Raw genomic sequence first — 13,269 nt, 5'->3', positions numbered from 1 at the left:
AGTACCATTCACTTCCATACAATGGTATAATCTATTTTGAAATGCCTCTCTGACATTGCTTAATACGGCTGGATTTAATTGTCAACATTCATTTTCTATCCTCTCTCGTAAATCATCCAGAGATTCTGGTTGGGTAGCATAAACTTTGGTTTTTAAATACCCCCATAAAAAGAAGTCTAGGGGTGTTAAATCCGGTGACCTAGGTGGCCACTCCATCATCTGCCCTCTTCTACCTATCCAACGAGCGGGGAATGTTTCGTTTAAAAATTGTCGGATAGGCATAGCATAGTGTGGGGGAGCTCCGTCTTGTTGAAATACCAGTAAATCTTCGGAAAGGTTATCATCATTTTCTATTATTGTTGTAATACGTGGGTCAACCCCTTCCCTGAGTAACTCAAGATATGATTCACCATTTAAATTTCCGTTGATGAAGAAAGGTCCGACAATGTGGTCACCTAGGATACCACACCAAACGTTTAACTTTTGGGGATGTTGTGTATGGAATTCACACATAATATGTGGATCACTTTCAACCCAATATCTGCAATTATGCCTATTTACTAAACCATTAAATGAAAATGAGCATTCATCAGAAAAGCAAATATTGTTTAACAATTGTGGATTGTTATTGATAAATTGCGTCATTGATTCACAAAACTCTAGACGACGATCAAAATCATCTTCATTCAACTCGTGCACCAACTTAACTTTGTATGGGTGGTACTTGAATTTATGTAGAACTCGGAAAACTGTAGAAGATGAAACACCGATCGCTCTACTTATTGTTGACAACGATTGGGGTTGCTGAGCCTCTAAGCTGACTTGCCCTAAAATTGCCACTTGGATTGCTTCATTATTTACGAGTCCCTCTCGCTTATGCACTTTATTGCGAACAGACCCTGTTGTGGTAAATTTCTCCATCAGCTGAATTACATACTTATGAGTTGCATGTCTTCCGTCATGTAATTCGTTAAATATTCTAGCAGCAGCTCTTGCACAATTATTATTTTGGTAGTATAAACCTACAATTTCAATTCTTTCTTGCAAAGAGTAAACCATTTCAGCGAAAGAAAATAAATAATGTATCAAAGTACACTATCAATAGTGACTACAAATTCTAGTTGACAATGTCAAACTTTAATAAAAAGTAGAGTTTTTTGTTGTTTGGATTTTTGAAGTAGAATAAATAGCACAGTTAAACAGATTAAAGAGTTTGAACTGTTGTACAACCCATTTTAGTACAGGCAAATAAGGTGAAAGTAAAAAATAAGTAAAATTTGTGCTATTAAAAGAAAAATTGTTTATCTCATAAACTAACCACTTTAACCTACAAGTATTATACATTTTTGAAATCAGCTCAAAGAGGAGTATCCAAATTTTACATAAAAAATATGAGAAGTAATTTAAAAAAAAAGGGGATGATGCTAGGGGTGAGGGGGTGGCTTTTCCAGTAAGTTTAAATAAGCCATAATGCTTGCCCCTTCCAACATAAATTGACGTGTTTTTGAATTTTTCCTAAATACCAGTATTACAAAAGTTATTAAAGGTGGATACTTTTATCTGAAAAGCACTGTATAGGTACTCCTGATCTACCTGACACTGAAGTTTTGTCTTTGTTTTTAATAAATTTCCTGGGACTATTATTCGTTCTGTAAGCTATGTTTAAACATTCTTTTTAAAAAAAATGTCAATATTATTGGTGGGTTCACCCAAATATGATAATATCCTGTAAATGACTTTTTTTGTAGTTTTTGAAAAGAATGGAGTCAATAATATCTACCTCATAACCGTTCTTGAACGCGATTTGTTTGATCAAACTTAGGTCACTCTGGAAATTACTCTCTGACAGTGGAATATTCAATAGTCCGTGAAACACACTATTGAATGCAGCTACTATATGTTGGTAAGGGTGTGTAGAGGAATTATGTATGATTTTTTGTTTATTGTTTATTTTTGTAATGGTTAAGTCAAGGTAATATATTGAATAATGTACCTCGCTTTCAGTGGTCAATTTTTTTGACAGGTGGATGGAATGGAGATATTCAACAAACTTGCCTAATTGCCTATCTGTACCACTGAAACAGACAAGATATCATCTACGTATCCATACCAGTACAAGAAACTATTAACTGATTATTGTGGATTTGACACTCTATGTTATCTATGAAAATTTCAGACAGCAAAGGACTCAACGGGTTCCCCATTATTAGTCCTTCACTGCATGAATAAAATTTTTCGCAAAATTGGAAATAATTTCGAGATTTACTCACTATTTATCTATCTCAAACTGCCGAACTTTTTAATTTCAATCGCCTCTCTTATGATCATGGTGCTGTATACTGTATCAAAGGGTGTTTGTGTAGGACTGAGGTTGTTTTGTATGTTGCGAAGTGAAAGTTGTGCTCTTACATATGCCTTGGTTTTCTATGTTGACTGTCTTTTGGGTCGTTTATATATAGTGTTGTTTTAGAATTCCTCCTATTTTTTTGTTACTCCTCTGACGTAGGCAGGATAGCTGTTTATTTCGTGTAGTTTTTTCATTGTTTTCCTTCTTTCTTTGGTGTATTGTTTTATGAATTGTATGATTTTCATATCCATTTTGCTAAAGAGCTTTTTGTATCATTTTTTCATTTCATTTCTTCTTCCATCATAGCTTCATCAGTTAGGCATTCAGATTTGGATATAAGGGAGTCAGCTACCGCTTGTATTTGTGCTGGATGATGATGTGACGCCTTTTGGTTTTCTTTCAACTAGTACATCCAGGTAAGGTAAGTCGTTTTCTTAATCAGCTACCAAGCAAAACACATGAACAAGGCAAGTATGTTCTTCCCGAAACGTAGTGATTATGTCATGATATACTTCAGCAGATATATGTATATATCTAAATATATATATAAATCTATATATATAAATTTGAAGTACTCACAATGCCTCACTTACGAAAAATAATCCGCGGCATGAACAATAAATTTTCTATTCATGAAATATTGAACTGTAGGATGCTAAAGGAGATATTTGAAACTATAGGACATGCTATTCTAAATTTCGTTAATACATCGTTAACTACTGGTGAAATTCCACAAAGTTTGAAAATTAGCACTATTGTACCAATTCAAAAAGTTCCTAATACCAATAAAGCTGATGAATTTCGCCCAATCAATACATTACCACCTATCGAAAAATTACTTGAAGTGGCTGTATACGATCAGTTATTACATCATGTTGAGTCAAATTGTATTTTAATGAATAATCAGTCAGGATTTCGAAAACAGTTTTCATGCGAGTCTGCGTTACAATTAACTTTATGCCATATAAAAACTCAATTGGATAATAAGAAATATGTAATTACTGTGTTCCTTGATCTGAAGAGAGCATTCGAAACCATTGATCGTAAAATATTGTTGGATAAACTCAAGCAATATGGGATAAGGGGCAAGGTATACCAATGGCTAAATAACTACCTCCAGCAATGTAGCCAAAGGGTACGTTTAAAGTCTGAAGTTTCGTCTGAGTTAGATAATGATGTTGGCATTCCACAGGGAAGTGTTTTGGGCCCATTATTGTTTCTATTATACATTAATGATATTAACCTCTTTGTGGAATGCGAATTAATTAACCTCTTTGCTGATGATATCTTAATTGCTTGTAGTGACGTCTGCCTAGATACGGCTATTCAAAAAATGAATAATGTTTTACAATCAATTAGCAAGTATTTGAGTTTGAATAAATTGAAATTGAATGTGTCTAAAAGTCAGGCTATGATATTCACAAGTAAATACAGATATGATACCATTAATATTAATAGCCTTAACCTAAACATCAATAATGAACAAATTGAAATTGTATCGAATATCAAGTATTTGGGCTTCCAGTTGGATAACTTTCTGAACTTCAATACCCATTTCAATTATATTCATAAAAAAATTTCAAAAAAACTTTATTTTTTCTCTCGTATAGCCCAGGAATTATCAACCAAAACAAAAATCACGGTATATAATTCAATTATTCAGCCGCATTTTGATTATTGCTCATCAGCCCTGTTTTTGTTTGATCTTACTAAGCTGAATATGCCACAAAAACTTCAAAATCGTGGCATGAGAATAATTCTGAGAACTAATCGTCTCACCCCCATAAGATCTATGTTAGCAAGGCTTAATTGGTTCTCAGTCGAAAAAAGATTGTATATAAAATATTGAATAACCTGGCTCCTGTTTACTTTCATACATTTATAATATTGAATAGAGACATTCACACTTATAACACTCGGGGTAAAAATGACATTCACATTAGCAGCACTGCTTATCGCAGTACTATGAACTCTTTATTTTTCAAAGGTTTCCAAGAATTTAATAAACTACCAGACTTCATTAAAACATCATCATCGTTGAATTTGTTTAAAAAACAATTGAAAGAACTTATTAAGATGAAATAGATAACGTATTGAAAGCAATTCTTGTAATTTTTGTAATTCTACTAATTCTATTAATTCTATTTTGAAAATTGTGATTTTCGTATATTATTGCTGCATTGTATTTCTTTTTTTTGGTGTTTGTCTAATGTTGTATATATACACCGTTGATTTAATTGGGATATATATGTACATTAGGGTTACCTATTTTTGAAATAAAGATCTATCTATCTATATACCTACAGATAATCAATGAGGTAGCACACATAGGCAGTAATATATTCCAGCACAAAACGGGTTGCACATCAAAACTTACCATTTGTCTTTTGCTATAAGAAATACCAGAAGAAAAAACTGAGTAGAGCAGAAAGTATACTTTTATTTGTAGAATATAATTTGTTCATCTTTTCGTTCAAAATAATTGACTATCTCTAATAAGGTCCAGGAAGATATCCTGGCAACAATTACAGGGCGTTCGCCTATCACAATGTCCAACAAAACGGGCTCTCCAAATAACATACTTTAAATTATGTATAAAATATTAACAGTAACTATTTTTTTTGGTAATGCGTAGCCTGAACACTCACTAAAGGAAGACAACACTAAACACATCCAAATAATAACAGTTTACATTTATTTTAAACAAGTCCAATAATAAAATATACTATATATTTGTATATATATATATTTATAAACAAGTCCTTCATATTTACAATTGCAGCTGGCCCTGCGCCTTCCATTTGCTCCGCACTACCCTATCGTAACAAGCAATTTTTTTTAATGCACTTTTTGAATGAAACACCTAACCTATCTAAATTACAGCCGGTGGGAAACCTATGACGACCTACAAACTTTTCTTTTTGATTTCTGACTGTCACCGTCACTCAGACAGGAGCTTCTGCAACAGAGACGACTTTTGATCAGTTAGCCGCCCCTCCTCCATAGTAGTCTGAAAAACATGAAACAATCAAAATCAAAGAATAGAAGCTCAGTAATGGGATTATTATAAAGTGCAATTTCTTTGAAAACAAAAGCGTTAAGTTAATTATCTCGAGGAGCTTTTGAACTCACATTTTTCTAAAAGGACTGAAATGTACATCAATGTGATTTGAGTTTGTTAATTTTCCGAACAAACGGGAAAGTTGAACAGCACAACAGACACAATTCGCAGTTGAAATTCAATAAACAAATCTAGTCATAAGCGAAAGGAAAAAACAAGTTCTATGGCTAACACTCGGAATATAATTACAAGTTTGATAGAATATTCTCAACTGACATAATAAATGAAACAATAATATTTTTTTTTTCAATATGGAACAATGATATACATGTATTCGAACCAAAAAGAACAAAAGAATCATTGTTTTGATTGGTTTCCGGCTTTTGCCTTGGTCTCCTTCGGTTATAATATCCAAACGTTTCGTTTGCAATTGCGGCAGTCACCTTCAGTGGCGTGGTCGAAGTACTCTTCTTGATGTGTCAAGTTGATACGTCAAGACAAGTTGATTCAAGAGGAAGGTTTATATGTATATAACATGCATAATATAGTAGAGAAACACTGATCATTTTAGAGGTTTCTAATGTGATGTCGTAAATAAACACATTTTTTTGCGCTTACATTGCAAACGCTGGCCCTACGAGATAGAGCAAAATAATGTACCTACTACAGTATTGTAAACCTTAAAAATGTCTACAAAAAATTACGGGATAGTATATGCCTATCCCTCACGGATAAACCACAATAACCATTTTTCATCATTTACTTTTTTACAAAGCGATTTTAAGCAATACAGCCGGAGCGGATCGCTAGTATTACATAAAATAATGTAACAGCCAGTGAAAAACAATAGTTCTCAGGTTGGTTTCTAATTCAGAATTTGATGGAAATATTCTTCCACAAAGTATAGTTTCAGTTCAATTATGGTGGATTTTGTACTGCTTAAAAAATGCGATCTTTGGTAGTAAAACGGTTATGAAGTTTTCTACATAATTAAATTTCTTCGAGTGTCTGGTATTATATGTGTGAGTAATATTATGAAAGTCAAAGTAATGTCTGTTATTGAACAAAAAATGATGCAGGTATCGTGAGGAATTCCAATGAGTTGAAGTTACACTTGCCAATGTTCACATAGACTTTTTCTGAATGATGAAAATATTATTGGATAAAATAGTTCCCCCATACAACAATCCCATATCTATCTCTGAAATAGAAGTTGGCAAAATATTTTTTTTGTGAATAAATTACTTGCATTTCTGTTCTGAATTATCAACTTCTTGACATATTTGCCTTAGGTTAATTCACGTGATGGACAAATTTCCATGTTTTGATTATAACTCAGAGACATTTAATACTATCAGAGAAATTTATAGTTTGTTAGTTAAGTTTGAGTATTGAGAGGCTGGTTATCTTTTGAGAAGTTTTGTTAGCATTCAATGCAAGTTCTGAATTTTTAAATTATTTTTTTCCTCTTCAAATAAAGAGATTTCCTTTTTGTATCAATTCTGTAAAAGTCATTGCCATGAATAATGAAGTGATGTCATCAACATAGTTTATTATTTGAATTGAAGGGGTTATATTTTTAGAAGTGATTATTTTTTGGGAAAGAAAGTTTTTGGCTTACTACATCTGATACAAAAAAAGGGATGAGAGAATCTTCCAAAGAAAGGAAGGAAGTAATCAATTTGAAAATAAGTAACTCTATACATGGATGTGTAGATCATGCAAAGAAGTAACTTTCAGACACAAACTGAAAGTCCTCCTGAAACAGCTACTTTCATATAAACATTGAATTACACGAAAGAAAAAAATTCTTTCGAAAACAAATACTTCTATATGAACACTGAATAATACAGAAGAAGAATCAGATATCATTCACATGAGTTCTACTTTGAATGAATGGTAATAAATTGTACTCACATGGAACACTGTCACCCTCACTGGTATACACCGATGTTTCGCCTTAAGACACTTGCCCTAAGGCTCTTCAGTACCAAATTGGATAACATTATAGAAAATACACACAGTTCATTCATGAATTACGATTTTTCAATGTCACGGAATAAGCTTGATCTGCTTATGTCATCGATGACATTGTAATGACATTCATTCACCTATTTGATTTAATCCCAGCCAAGAGGAATCTTATTTGAATTGAAGGGGTTATATTTTTAGGAGTGATTAATTTTTGGGAAAGAAAGTTTTTGGCTTACTATTATGGAGTAGTAGTGGGAAAGAAAGTTTTTGGCTTACTACTATGGAGTAGGATTGAATCAAATAGGTGAATGAATGTCATTACGATGTCAACGATGACATAAGCAGATCAAGCTTATTCCGTGACATTAAAAAATCGTAATTCATGAATGAACTGTGTGTATTTTCTATAATGTTATCCAATTTGGTACTGAAGAGTCTTAGGGCAAGTGTCTTAAGGCGAAACATCGGTGTATACCAGTGAGGGTGACAGTGTTCCATGTGAGTACAATTTATTACCATTCATTCAAAGTAGAACTCATGTGAATGATATCTGATTCTTATTCCACAACAGATGTTTGAAATACAAACTGAGCAGAGAAAAGTATCTTCTGTATTATTCAGTGTTCATATAGAAGTATTTGTTTTCGAAAGAATTTTTTTCTATCATGTACTTCAATGTTTATATGAAAGTAGCTGTTTCAGGAGGACTTTCTTTCAGTTTGTATCTGAAAGTTACTTCTTTGCATGATCTACACATCCATGTATAGAGTTACTTATTTTCAAATTGATTACTTCCTTCCTTTCTTTGGAAGATTCTCTTATCCCTTTTTTTGTATCAGATGGAGTAGTAGTAAGCCAAAAACTTTCTTTCCCAAAGTTTATTATTATTTCATTACATTTTGCAATCATATGAAAAACATTTGTATAAATCACAATTAAAAGAGGCACCGACTTTAAATGTGTTTTCAGACCCCTCTAACGCTTCCAGTAAATTTTCCTGTCTTGCAACCTCAATAAATTCAAGAAAAACGCGTTTCATCTCCATTTTGTCTCCCTTGTTCAATGTTGCACAGAATAGAAGAATCACTTCTATTCTGTTGATGTAAGAACAGAAACGGTTTCTGATCATTATCTGAAGCAAGTTCAGCTAGTTTTTCCAACAAAATATAGCTAATTTTATAATATAACTATTTATATGCATTATCATTATTAAAAGGTATGTTTTCTGCTTAAAATTTGTTTTTCCGTTAACCAGCTGTCGCACCCCTACGAACGACAACCCTCAGAAGTCGAAACTTGTGCGAGCTAAGGATTAACGAGGTCTTACCTTTTAACGTGTAATTCCTAACACGGTATGAATCAATTTTTAAGAAAAATGAGTTGTTGTTGACCTAACTATGTGAATTTGTCTCTCCTAATTTCCAGAAATATACAATAAAATGTTTGACTTGCCGTTCTTAGTTTCACAGATACCCGAGAAACACAATTTGATATTCACTTTTGTTGGTATTCTTATTTTAGTAAATTTACCGAATAATGTTATATATTTCTCAGGAGCTTCGGACGAGTTTCAAATTTTTTGAAAAGACAAATGAATTCACAAGATGAAGTCAACACAGGCTTATGTTTCCCAAACAGACATTTATATTTTTTTCTATTTTGTGTATTTTTTGACCATTGCAAAATGTCACAGCTTCAAGAGTTCATTAAATACTGCGAAAAATGAAAATGGAGAGTCACAAAAGTTTAGGCTTTTATGAATTTCGGAAATCGAAGGATATCAATACTCAGATACTCGTTGCTTTATTTATTCGAATGATGCAGAATTTTTTTGAAAATCAGATGTAATATTCATTCTCTTCGAGTGCCTATCAGAGCTATAAATGAATTATTTATCTTATGATCATCAAATTTCAGAAATATCTGAAATATCCAAGAAAATGAAATTTCTCAAAAAATTGATAAAAAAACAGTCTGTATTTAAAACTTCAAAATTGCTGGTTCTATCAACATATAATAGCTCAATCAAAATAGAATTTCGAAATTTTCGGTTTATTCTGTATATCCCGGAAATCGAAAGAGAAATTCTATTATACGTTATGATTTAAGAGTATTCTAAAATAGACAACTTTGCCATAATTCAACCGACTTTCTTTATCTTACTATTTTTGAGATTCCCTCGCGAAGACCCAAATTTGAATAAGCCTTCACAAAAATTTTAAGACATTCAAGAAAACATTATGGATTCTTTGTTAGTGAATGACAGTATGTTCAGTCATAACTACGACCCTGAATTGTGCTATGCAGCTATTTGACGTTCCCATTTCTTCAGACAAATGTCAAATATTTGATATATGATGGAATCGGCCGATACTTGATGAAAATCCATAACTAACGTATTCTAAAAACACTTTATTGTGTGATTTTCACTAGATAGTTTTACAAAAACGCAACACGTGTTTCGCCATACAATGGCTTCCTCGGGCGTGACTTAATAACTAATTCTACACATTAAATGCTATATATACCTTATTCTACAATTTGAGGTACCTGAATTTCAAGTACCTGATTTTTTACCTAAGTTTGTAATGAATTCAATTACCTGAGCTTATGTTCGATTTTCCACATTTGAAAAAATATTCAGTAACGGAGAGTTATTTAATTCTAGAAGATTGAGTTTCACACTCTTCTCTTCTAAATGTAACACATCGTATTCCTGATTGAACTCATGTCCTTCTGCTAATAGGTGGTTTGCAAATGTGGAATTGGTCTTTCTATTTATAAAACTGCTTCTATGCTCTTTAATTCTTTGGGAAAATGTTCTTCCAGTTTTGGCCAATAATCTAAGTAAATTTATTAAAAACAATAAAGACAAAACTTCGTTGTTGGATAGATCAGGAGTATATAAGCTGACTTGTGGCTCTTGTCCAAATCTGTATATTGGCCAAACTGAAAGAACATTTTCCCAAAGAATTAAAGAGCACATAAGCAGTTTTATAAATAGAAAGACCAATTCCACATTTGCAAACCACCTATTAGCAGAAGGACATGAGTTCAATCAGGAATACGATGTGTTACATTTAGAAGAGAAGAGTTTGAAACTCAATCTTCTAGAATGTTTAGAAATCAATAGATTCAGGAATTCGTGTAATTTACTGAATGATCAATTAGAATTGAATAACTCTCCGTTACTGAATATTTTTTCAAATGTGGAAAATGGAACATAAGCTCAGGTAATTAAATTCATTACAAACTTAGGTAAAAAATCAGGTACTTGAAATTCAGGTACCTCAAATTGTAGAAGAAGGTATATACAGCATTTAATGTGTAGAATTAGTTATTAAGACACGCCCGAGGAAGCCATTGTATGGCGAAACACGTGTTGCGTTTTTGTAAAACTATCTAGTGAAAATCACACAATAAAGTGTTTTTAGAATACGTCAAATATTTGAAGTAGGTGCCAAGAAAGAGAGGGCTCCATGCAACTGGTTAGTAACAGCAAGCGAGATAAGCATAAGTGGACACGTGTATAGCTTACCCTCGAGGTCGCTGGCTGCGGAGACATTGAGCCAATATCTGAACCCATGGCACCCCAAAGTTTCGGGCTATCACTCGCACCTGCACGCAACAATGACATAATTGTACACCATTGCACTCCCTGCAGGATCACCATCGATGCTTTGCACTTCTAATGATTTTGAAAAAAAACTTACAATCTGGAAGTGGCTTTATTGAACATTTGCCGTTAAATGTAATTGAACGAATTTTTTTTTGGTTGGAGTATACCGTTCTGTTTCTAATAAACCAAAAGTCAAAATGACGTTACAATATTTGGCTCACTAGTTGGACAAATCTGATTGGTTTCATATTTTATGCATCAGCTGTTTGATGCCTGTTATTAATGCCTATCATGCCTTTATATTACATGGGATTCTAAGCTACTGTTCTATACAGTCGTCTCATAGAACACATCAGATTATTCTATGCGATTCACTGGAAATGAATTTACCCTCTCTAGAATCCTTTGAAAGGAAATACAGGATCACATTAATGTGTAATCGAGGTAGGTCAGAAAGTTTTATACCATAATGAGTTGTAAATTGGATATTTGATGCAAATTTCAAGAGATTTACTTCAGATAAAATGAGACCACTATTTCCAAGTAGTAAGTAACTGAAGTAAAGACAATCCTGTTCAATGGAAGACTTACATAAAACAAGGTACAAAAGTCTTGGTTTGAATATATGTTCCAAAAATGTTCGGAAGGTTGGATTTTCGTTCAAAATATGAAAACCAATATATTCCCCAATGAAAATACAGTGTCACCTTAACCTTGATTTCATTTTTTCAACAATTCAAGTTAATAATTAGGCCACTATATATTGAAAGCATGTGAATAACTGATTTTCAATCACAAATTCATTATCAACAGTAATTTTGAATAATTGAAAATAATCCTTTAAAAATATTTCAATAATTGTGAAAAATATAAAGTCATTTTTGGATTATGAAAATTTTGGTTGTTTATGACTATTCTGAGAGATTTTTCAAGAGTTTCCCATTTCCAGTAGACTTGTGCGAAAGCAGCGACAGTGATACCTGCCCCTTGATACGTTTAGTAAAACACAAAACACACAACATCGGTAACATTAGAGAGATGGGAGACTTTATAATAATTGTTATTAGGTAAAACATAATATCCCAAAATATACATCCCATATTTCCATTCCTAAAGAATCAAGATCTGTACAATACTTATTGGCAAGGAATGGTTCTTAATTATACTCAATGAACCTGAATATTTCAAAGAAAAATTTAAAAAGACCATTCATAAAATGATAAAAAAACAAAGTACATGTAGCCAATACAAAAGTAAAAAACATTTCAAATTCACGACAAAAAATCGTGATATCAAACATTTTTGGTTGTTAGGAAAAAAATGGTATTATGAAAAATATTTACAAAATTAGACGAGTGCATGTTTCATTGATGATTTAGAATAATAATTATGGTAAGAAAATGGAAATGTAAGCCTATAATTGTGAATCTATTCACTCAATATGAGATAAGAGACTGTCGATAAATTAATGTACATGAAAAATAAAAATCAGTGGACCAATGAAAGAAAAACAGAACTGAAATTTAAAATTTGAATGAATAAATGATTCAAAAAAATAATTCAACTTATTGTTTCAATTCGGTTTAATATGTAAACATTTCTAAGGATTCTTCTCTATTTGACTACAGTGCATCAGACAATAGTTTCAATTTTCTTATCTTATAAAAACTCCTGACATCCTTATCTCAGAGTCACTATAAGAGGCGTTAAATTGTTTATACAATTTGCCGATACTGATTGAGATGTTTACACTTTTTGTTTTCAGATAAATGGATTTCGATTTGAAATTGGAAAAAATCGTTGAAAAAATTAGTTAAACTGCAGGATCTTACAACTGACTTATTGATTTACGAGGTATTTCCGTGTATGAAAAAAATCTTAAAATGTGAAAAAAAGTTATTTATTCTAGTTATCAACAAATAAATGTGATTATTCCTTATCTGTGAGAATTTGAACTTGTTAGTAAAGCTGAATTAGTACAAGTAAGCAATTATATAGTGCATATTGGGCAGAGGTGTGTAAAGACTATACAAAGGCACATGAATAATTACACAATGTTAGTTTCTTACTCGAAAGACACTATTCATTACCAACCAAAAATGTTTGAAAAATGGCTTGCTAAAAACCCATACATATTGAACATATCATTATCAGACAGCCACAATATCCTGACAAACAATATTATAAAGCTACTGTCATAGAAACTCAATTTATAATAGGCAACTGAAAACCAGTTGCTAATTTTAATGTATGAAATTAAGAATATAT

General features: G+C 32.2%; 1 protein-coding gene across 10 annotated transcripts in view; it reads right to left on the bottom strand.

Annotated features, from left to right (window-relative positions):
- Nucleotides 1-4,767: 4,767 nt before the first annotated feature.
- The window catches only part of tai (basic helix-loop-helix family member taiman), a 503,475-nt gene continuing 494,973 nt past the window's right edge, over nucleotides 4,768-13,269 (bottom strand). For all 10 annotated transcript variants that reach the window (XM_074170929.1, XM_074170926.1, XM_074170931.1 and 7 more), the window contains 2 exons: nucleotides 10,921-11,000; nucleotides 4,768-5,357 (listed from right to left, as the gene is read on the bottom strand). In XM_074170929.1, the coding sequence (XP_074027030.1) occupies nucleotides 5,289-5,357; nucleotides 10,921-11,000 (149 nt within the window). In that variant the 3' untranslated portion in view covers nucleotides 4,768-5,288. The remainder of the gene's footprint in view (nucleotides 5,358-10,920; nucleotides 11,001-13,269) is intronic.

Source organism: Leptinotarsa decemlineata, unplaced genomic scaffold, assembly GCF_025532065.1.
Source record: "Leptinotarsa decemlineata unplaced genomic scaffold, Ldec_3_MD MMD2_tig00000008_RagTag_RagTag, whole genome shotgun sequence".
Taxonomy (NCBI): domain Eukaryota; kingdom Metazoa; phylum Arthropoda; class Insecta; order Coleoptera; family Chrysomelidae; genus Leptinotarsa; species Leptinotarsa decemlineata.
This window is presented reverse-complemented; position numbering and strand designations above follow the sequence as displayed.